The sequence below is a fragment of the Loa loa genome (assembly GCF_000183805.2).
Source record: "Loa loa unplaced genomic scaffold supercont3.89, whole genome shotgun sequence".
NCBI lineage: Eukaryota > Metazoa > Nematoda > Chromadorea > Rhabditida > Onchocercidae > Loa > Loa loa.
The window spans coordinates 139491-149241 of NW_018108269.1; the positions used below are offsets into that span (position 1 = coordinate 139491).

At 32.4% G+C, this 9751-nt stretch overlaps 2 protein-coding genes across 2 annotated transcripts in view; both read right to left on the minus strand.

Moving 5' to 3' along the window:
* Positions 1 to 325: 325 nt before the first annotated feature.
* Positions 326 to 2431, minus strand: LOAG_09766 (hypothetical protein; the record flags this gene model as incomplete). The annotated part of the gene is made up of 4 exons (XM_020448014.1): positions 326 to 570; positions 1004 to 1240; positions 1750 to 1902; positions 2278 to 2431. 4 exons carry the CDS (start codon positions 2429 to 2431, stop codon positions 326 to 328), a joined length of 789 nt encoding a protein of 262 aa, XP_020301807.1.
* Positions 2432 to 5175: 2744 nt separating this feature from the next.
* Positions 5176 to 9751, minus strand: part of LOAG_17541 (hypothetical protein) — a 6833-nt gene continuing 2257 nt past the window's right edge. The window contains exons 6-13 of the mRNA XM_020450201.1: positions 8329 to 8416; positions 7971 to 8079; positions 7506 to 7598; positions 6951 to 7127; positions 6272 to 6362; positions 5874 to 5999; positions 5673 to 5779; positions 5176 to 5482 (exon numbers count right to left, since the gene is read on the minus strand). Of these exons, the coding sequence (XP_020306158.1) occupies positions 5276 to 5482; positions 5673 to 5779; positions 5874 to 5999; positions 6272 to 6362; positions 6951 to 7127; positions 7506 to 7598; positions 7971 to 8079; positions 8329 to 8416 (998 nt within the window). The 3' untranslated portion in view covers positions 5176 to 5275. The remainder of the gene's footprint in view (positions 5483 to 5672; positions 5780 to 5873; positions 6000 to 6271; positions 6363 to 6950; positions 7128 to 7505; positions 7599 to 7970; positions 8080 to 8328; positions 8417 to 9751) is intronic.

Here is a 9751-nt window from a genome sequence, read left to right on the forward strand (position 1 = left end):
AAAATTTCTTCTTATTGATTAGTGTAGNGTTTTTCTCTCGACGAGAAGTAAGAAGTTGAAACGAAATGAAGAAATTCAAAAAGCTTATAAGATAATAAGACGCCAAAAAAATAGAATAACTTCAAAAAAAAAAAAAACTGCTCAAATTCTACTAAACCATATTAAGGTACTGTATATTATAATATAAAGTATTATGGTATTGGTTGTTTTTAACTAAACTGATATAGACTAATGAAAGTTTAACATTGTGTACAGTATATTCTACTCTAGATGTTCAGGTCAAATGCCCAAAGGAATGAATAGAAAAAAACATTAACTAAAAAAGCTAAAATCCTAAGCAAAGCCAACGAAATATACCGCGATTTTTCTCCCAAATCATTTGTGGGAGAAATGAATTTAAGGTTGAAGCGAAAGCAATAATGAGCAACAGAATATAGGAAAAGCAAACGGATAGCATGGCCCATTTCAATTTCTGAAGCTTATCACCCAAAATTGACAAATAACTGATAAAAATTTCTTGTACTTCTTCTGCCACTAATTCCAAATCGTTATTTACAATTCGAGGATATTCTGTAAAACAGATTTCTCGGTTTTTTTATTTGGATATTTTGGGATTTGTAAGATTATTTTAAAATTCCATTTATAATTTTTAATTAGCAAAATTTCAAATATAATTAAAGACTTTAGAGGTGAGTTTTTTCATGACCGTCATTTGTGCTCTCTCATATGGATTCAGAAGGACGTTTTTGCTAAAAACATCAACATCGCTTTGCGAAAAACTACATGAAAGTGTTATGTTGTTGTGCTAAAACACGTGGATAGATGATGAAACGTCAGAGTATCACCCAACCATTTTTTTACTTTAATATTTCAATTTAACATTTACTTAATACTTTGCTTTACCTTACTTTAATTTATTTTTATTAGTTTATTTCAATATTTACTTTAACATTTTACTCCTTTTCCTTTTGTATTTAATATATGAAATTTCATTTAAAATAACCCTCGTTAAAAAGTACATCACATTGCCGTCGACACAATTCCATATCATAGGTGCAAAAATCGATCAACATAGATGGTATTGGTTTTGAGGTGAAATCCCACCAAATGGTAGCATGCAATGTGCCTGCAGCTACAATTAAACTTAAAGAGAGATGTATGTAACCGAACCAAATGGGTAATTTAATTAAATTGTTGCTTGATGTCTTGTCCTTACTATCTGCTTTCGTTTTCGGTGATTCTGAAATAAAATTATATCGAATAAGTAGAAATGGTTATGAAAACTTTTATGCTATGGATAATACTGCCAAAAAGTGATACTTCAAAAGACAACTGCTCAAAAAAAAGAAAAATGCGAAAAAGAATTGATAGGAATTTATGAATTTTGTATCAAATATAAAAACTAGAATTTTAAAAAGTGAAATGAACGGTGTTTCACAGAGGTACGCTAGAACACTTTCATTTCTTATCTATATTCTTGCCATATTGTACTACTTACGCATTTGATTGTCAGTTGCATTCAAAAAAAATTAAGTTAAAAATACGATGACAATGCTAATTAGAAATCTGTGCAGTTAGAGAATAATAAAATGGGAAAAGAAGTAGCACTTCGATAACATTAACATCTTCAATAAATCAGAATGCATTTGAATTGGTACGGATGAAGAGACTGTGAAAATTCTCAAACACTTTAAATTCATATTTCCATAGTTTCTGAAATTTTAAAACTGAATGCGACTGCAACAGAACCAATAAACTTGTTACGACGCCCTTCGCAATATGTAAAATCAATCATTGGAATTCCGCTAATTTCTTCCTTGCGTGTTGTTTCGTTAACCCAATGGTTGTAAAACATCAATCTTAAATTCTCGATGTCGTAATCATCAGATTGGATCCAACATGCTAAAAAATTATACAAGGAACATAAATTTGATAAGACCAAATTCTAGATACCAAAATAGCCATACTTATAGTAAAGCAAAGTTTTCAAGTTCAAAGTCACTGTGCGAACCATTTCCGACTGAAATTTTACGACTTTTTCGTGAATTACCGATCTGACCGTTACTTTCGTTCAAGTGACCTAGTTATACAAAGATTTAAAACACTAACAATGATAAAGTCGAGGAAGAATAACCGAACTTCAAAGCTGTGGAAGATAGTCTGTGGAAGAAAACTATCACCGAACTTAAAAAGTACCAAAGAAATTAATCCAGAAAAGTTTTTTTAGCTATTGATTCACGATATTGCAGTTTAAGAATCAGAAATCTACATTTATACCTTGTAGAGCAAATATGACTCCAATAATGACGATAACTTTAATAGTAATTGCGATGATAGTAAAGGCCAGCAGATGTCCGGTTTCAGATTGTGTCACGGATGCCACTTGTAATTGTCTCAACTTCTTTGTTTCCAGCATGATCTGCTGATTCATCCGAGCTATTTTGCTTTCTAAAATAAAATCCATTTCCACCTACATCATATTTCTCAAACTCAACTGTTCTCAAATGATTGCTGAAGACAGAAATGAACCTGTCCAATTGAAATCATTTATTGCTGTACATGTAAGCGACAAAATAGAGCTTAAGGAAAAGATTTGAGCGAGTTGCATTCAACCGGTTGACAATAATGATTCAGTTAGCAATAATGCCATCTTTCTGAAAACTTTCCGCTAGCTTCATAGAGTATCATTTTTATTACTGAAATAATTTAATGTAAATGTACAACGACAAGAAGGCATCACAAACAATTGCTTACAATTCTTCCCTTCTGTATCCTCCACAACTTGTCTGAAGACGGATATGTCAGTGACAAATGTGACATATAGGACTGAACATAAACAACTTCTCAAGTGTCTTACTAATGCAGTTACAATCTTGTTATTATTAGGATTTTACCAACAGCTTTATCAAAAAAACGCTTATTCAATCTTCAGTTGGAAAACGCAAACATTAATTTTTAAAGTGAATTCAGCTTCAAAGAAGTTTGAGCTAAAATTCAGTCAGCTCCAGACATTCCGTCATGAATGAATAAATTTAAGTTTTCCTCATTTGTGTTTTGAAATTTAAATTTTAAATAAAATTTGCAGCTGGTGACAAAATAAAATTTTACACGAAGCCTACCTCATTTTTCTATATTCTACGTTATTCTCAGTAGCAGGTTAGCCTTGATCAAAAAAATTAGCAGAAGCAAAATCTATGGTAGATTTTTGAAATGCAAATATTCGTCGCGAAATGATAATGCATATGAAGATTACGCTTACAAACTTATCATAATCAGTGAGGAATTATTCGTAGGAGATAATATTGTGATACCATCTTGGTATCATAATTTTAAAGAACATTTTAAGGAGGTATAGAGGACTGTACGGATTGGATAGTATCATCCAAAACTAACGTTGACTAATATGTAACAGTTATTTGTAGGATTATCTGTAGGAGTTTGCGGACCTTTTAATCGTTATCACCTTTCATCATAATTGTTTTCAGTGAATTAATATCATTTCTTTTCGTTTTTCCTTTTAACCATTTTTGTAGTTCTTCTGCGATAGTTTGTATGAGATGAAGGAATAATTATGCGGTTGAAAATGACTTCGATTTAATGATATTTCGATGATTAGTAGTGCTCCGAATGAAATACTAACAACCAAATAAATTGGTTGATCGTGAGAAATAGCATATATTAAAGTGATGAGAGAGATGTCAACATTTTCAAAACGCACTTAATACTTTGTCACCATTCATTTGTCCTCAAAATGTCATTTGCCAATATTTTTTTCGAAAATTTAGTTAGGGAATATAAGGAATGAGGAAACACAGTCGATCCAGGTAGATAGAATTCATCATTTCTCATTATTCTTAAACTCTGAAATATGAACGAATTTGCTTATAATGAAATAAAGAGTAGACTCAGAACGAGGTGACCACTATGATGGCTAATTAGAAATCACCATCTCAAATCTTCGATATACTTTATCATGCTTGTGCTCCTTTGACCACTTGAGCTGCAAGTATCTCTCGACCAAATTGAAGGATACATCATAAAAATTTAACAGCACTCATCTCTTTCCCTATTTCTTCTGTCCATTCCGCATTAAGTGGTTTGAAACGAAATGGATTCCAAAAACTGCAGTCCCTTTTAACTGGAACTTATTATTCCACAAATCACACTCTTAAAAACCCTTTGATTTATTGCTACTACAGATGAGTCATTTCGAACCAAAACCAAAGTTATTTAAACCGCACGAATGAATTCATCATAAAAGAATGTTTTATTTGAAAATTTATACTAATAATACTGAACGTGTACAATTTATAGCAGTGTTATTGAATTTGTACAGTTTATACCAATATTACTGAAATCATCAGAAATGGATGCCTAGCTACTGATAGGAACAAATATTCACTCCAAATCAATAACAGCATAATGCCGTAACTTACATATCAATGTATCATTTCAGTTCTTTACCTTCAATAATCATAATCTATGTTCACATTAATATTATTTCCATAAGTTCAAAATAACCTGTAAATATCTTAGAAAAGAAATCTCATTTCATTCCACTTATTAAGACATGCAGGCTAACGCTGTTCGAGACTGATAGATATGCTGGATACATTGAATTTCTCAAGGAAACACGGGATGCTATCTTTTAAAATATCCTGTTTAGTCAGCCAATAGCCTTATCTCCAGCGTAGTAGCAAGAGGACATACGATCTTCTTCCAGTTTTCGATAGTTACATGCCAAGTGGCACTTCAGAATTACAAAAGATCCTAATTCAGATCTGTGAATTGAAGTTCCGGTATTTCAAACTTTAGACAAAATAAAATCAAAGTTAAACGAAGAAGGCTGCAGAATGAAAGTTAACTCCAATATATTAAAATTCTATGTTAACCTAGAAAATTTGGAGAAGAAAACGCTAGTAAGTAGACCAACGGAATTTATGCTAATTGAGTTTAATCCAAACAAAACCATAAGTAATTTAAACTAAATCAGATTTCAGCTCAAAGCATTTACGGAAATGATTTAGAGTACAATATACACATAACAATAAAAACATGGAGCATAATTCAGTCAGGAAAAAACTGAGAGTCTTAAGAAGGTTCAACAAGAAGTTCTAATATGATTCAATTTTGACGAACGTTAAAACTACATGCTTTTCCAAATTTCAAAAGATGCATTAACATCAGAAACTGAGACGAAGCTTTGAAAGTGCTCAGAAATTGTGAAAGTAATTCAGCGACAATAAACAAAAGGAAAGGAAGTGTTATTTCTTCTTCAATATCTCCTCATAAGTTGACGCCCTCTACTTCTCCAATGACCAGCATTATATCCACCATCATCATCAACACCATCACCATTATCACCATCATAATCATCACCATCTGGAGATGAATTGGAATCACTTACTCGATCCAACTCTTCTTCCTGATCATCATCATCATATCGCGCATTGTAATACCATCTGGCTGTTACACCATCCCACTAGATAGATGCTCAGATTTACTAAATCTATAGAACCAAAACAAGAATTAAAAAACTAATACTAACTGTTTTCCGATTTCACTGGTTTTCGTTATCCATTTCAAAAGTTCGGGATTTTAACATAAGTGACCAATAAATAGTGAAAATTTAAAATTGGATGGTACCTGAAATAAATGGTCGCAGAACTTACTGAAACGGTGATAATTTCGTTTTCGTCAGGATGCCAACAGCAGTCACGTACTACACTTCTGTGTCCATCTAATGTCCGCACAATTTCTCCCGTTAAAATGTCATAAACTGCAAAATGAATAGCAATTAAAATACATGTTGTCATATGGGACGCGTTTGATATACTAAAACATAAGAATTTAAAAGATCCACAAGAACTAACTATACAAATTCCCTTCTGTGCTACCCGTATAAACAAAGCGAAATCCAGTTTGCTCAGGTGAAAACTTGGCCCGAATGAGAGTGTGTTGCACTGAATGTCCTCGGAAAGTCAGCAATGATCCATCACCTAATGCATTTTGTTTGTATTATTAAAAAACGGTATTTAAAAAAAAACCATTATTAAAGCATTATTTGCACTATTAAAAAAAGCAAATATTCGTTCATTCGAGGATAGTATCTGCCAGATTCTCGAAACAAAAAAATAATTGTTCATTATGTTAGCCTATGGCAATGTTCACTCCATTCTGCTGTTATTTTTCACTAAAACCACCCGTCAATTTGAAAAAGATGACTTTCACAAGGAAGGTAAAGACTCAAATACAGCAACGAGAAGCAAACCTTGCAAAGGTCCCACAGATTGGAACACTGGGGGTATCTGCTGGTATCTGTAATCCCATCTTTGCCTTCGCACCGCATTAAGCGTAACCTTCTAAAAAAATTTTCAAAAAAAAGAAAGAAATAATGAGAACAAATGTCTCAGAAAACCTAACTTCATTGATACTAATTCCACTTGTCCAGCTCATTCGTTATATATTCAATAACATACACTGCAGCATACAAAATGCAATAAAAATACTTATTACTTAAAATTATTTCTTCTTTAAATGACAGTCAATAATAATGATGAAATCATATCATATGTAACATATTCTTTTAGAATGTTAACATACAAAAGTTTGTCCAAATACTCGATGCAATGCACCTCCCTACGGTGGCACGATTGCAAGCCAGGTGCAGATGTTACTGGCTTTCCAGAAATGATTATTACATTATCAGTTAAACTGCTCTCTCTGATTTTTTCAGTCACTGACAAAATTTTAAATCAAAAAGATTAAATTATCTGGTCAAAACGCAACGTCTACTTGAAATTTGGGGATAAACATATGTTCAGCTACGCTTTGACACTATTTGCTTGCTGTCATTCTAACACAGTAATTAAATGCACATTCTGGAAATTCTTATTTCATAATCCACCAGGTTATGGAGTAAGAATTGACAAAAGAAGAAAAGGGAATACCTCAGCATCACTTGAAGAAAATCGTCGCAAATCCCAAATCTTAACAGTTTGATCTTTGGAGTTTGTCAAGATATATCTATCATTACCGTGACAGTCAATGTAGGTAATACCATCGCGATGTCCTGCGAATACACCAACAGGAAGGTTAGTGCTTCCAACCAAACGAGTATCCCACATCTACACATAAGAACAAATATTCATACAAATATTCATATCATGATAAATGAACGATCTTCCTTTTGTAAATGGGTCAACACTGCGGAACAAATGGAATTTGCAGGTAGGTTACAAATAATAAGAATATACGAGGTCCGAATGATCCCTGAAACTGAATCTATTTTGCAATTACTTGATTATTCCATGCAGAGTTTGAAAAGTTAACGGGATCAAGACTTGGTCCCATTCAGCTTCTTTAATTTTTATAATGGCAAAGACCAAATGCCACTTACTCCGGCTTTTTGGTCTGGAAGTATACTTATTCTTTCGAGGACATAATTAGATGATCAGAGGAATCAATTATCCTCCTCATCCTCTTTAATGTTAGAAATTCAGTACCTTACAAAGTCCGTCATCGCTTCCACTACAAAAAATATGCGGATTAATTTTACTGCAACAAATTGCATTGACATCATCCTGATGAGCTGGGAACTGTAACAAGGTTTAAAACTCGGCATCTTCAATTCTTCGAATTTGCTTTTCTCAAATCTCTAATTCAGAATTAAGTATGAGGTTTCGTTGTTTTTATATGAATAATGCTTTCGTAAAAAAAAAACAAATAATGGGATGGAGTTGCTAGTTGCAAGATAGCTTAAACACACTTTTACACAACGATTTTCAGAACTTGAAGTATTTTCACACTATTCAAATATAACAAACAAATCAGTTTATGTCTTTCCAGCTTGCTTGAAACCTCTGAGACGATTGTCTATATTTTAAGAATTTTTAGACATCACTGTCGGGTTATTATTTCAACTCTGCTAGAATTTTGCATAAAATATTTGATCGAAAAACGATACATACCATTTGGAAATAAGGCTGTGCACAAGAGAACATGTATATGAAACCATCCGATCCACCAGCTATTAGATAACGGTCATCCATGTTATATCGCAAGGAAAAATACGCAAACCTGAAACTGGCACCACTGTAAACTTCGAAAAAAAACACTGTATCCAAAATGACAAGTAAAGACGGCATTAAAATAACAAGAAGTAGAAAATTACAGCAGTAAAGAGCAAAGAAGTGTACGTGATATTTGATATTGCCAGAAAGTTTAGACTCAAGAACATTGAAAATCTAACATCATCGAATAAACTTGAAATCGTATTGAATCAAAATAAGTTGAGCACAAAGATGGAATCAAGTGGGAAAAGTTTACCTGCTGGAACGTGATGGTGGCATTTCTGTTCCAAAGAATGTATCCCAATGCAAATGATCACTCAATGTATCAACAGCAGCATAGTGAACTACAACATTAAAATCCATTATTCAATTATAAAACTTTTCGTTACTTAAAGTGCATATATTTTTCATTTTGTCTTAGAAAATTATCGAAATGTTGGTAAATTAACATTACTTTTCCCAAGATTGCTTATACAGAAAAAACTAAAGAATGTAGGCTAAATCTCTTTTTTTTAAAATTTGTGACTACTTTTTTAAAAACAGAAAGAAAAAATTATTTGATGCACCAAAGTGTAATGAAATGAAATTCGATATGAAGCTTAAAAGTTCAATTCAAACGATATAAGATTATTATTACGAAACCAGCAATAAATGTCTCAATCCAGAAAAAACAATCCAAAAAACAAGCTTATTAAGGATGACTTGTAATTTGGTATGACTTCGTATGTTCACATTCAAAACTAATTTTGTCAAGCTACCAACTGCTTACAAAGTAGAATAAATTTTTCTCTAGCAACAAAAAAAAAAATACTAGCACCATTCATTAAAACATATCAGACTCAATAAATGAAACTGACTTTGATCTTCTTAGAAGACTCAATAACACCGAAGTACTACCAATGTGCAATAATGCCGTATATGAACAAGTAAAGACAGAAAAGTAGTTGTGGGTGGAAGAAAATAGTAAAGTAAATAATAAAAGATCGAAGGAAATGAAAAAAGAATTTAATGATTTTAGGATTGCAAAAAACAAAATAAGAAGGAATTTGAATACAACATCTCACATGTCGCTATGGTTGAGGATAATCAAAAGACATACTATCTCGTGAGATAATCGAAAAGCAAAAGAAAAAACGACCATTAAATATCAGACTCGACAGTTATAGAAAAAAGGAGTAAATTATTCCAGAAGCAAATTATGTAATATCGAAATATGGAAAACAACTCTGAGCCACAGAAACAGAAAAAACAACGAAGTCGATATAAGAAAAACCTTATGAAGATTTACATATACAGCAGCGAAATACCGTAATGATTCTCGGGCTGATATGTGACCTAAGCAATGAGTTCCTATCAGATACGTAAGCGATAATTGATATCTTGTCTAAAGAAGTGATATGTATTTGGTTATTTCCCAACATATGCAATCCACCAGTCGTATTATCCGTTACCAAGTTGTAAAACTTGTACTGCAAAACATTGGAACGTTGTTGTTGAGTATCACGTAAAGTTTCATGTCGTTCGATTAATGATATCGGTATACGGTAAATTTCAAATCCAAAGAGTATAATGTTTCCGAATAAAAACAATAAGTGTAAAATGGATGAAAAACATGATAACGTACTTCGTAAGAGGCACGAATGACCACTTTGTCCACCTTTTTTCGAATTGCTGAACTG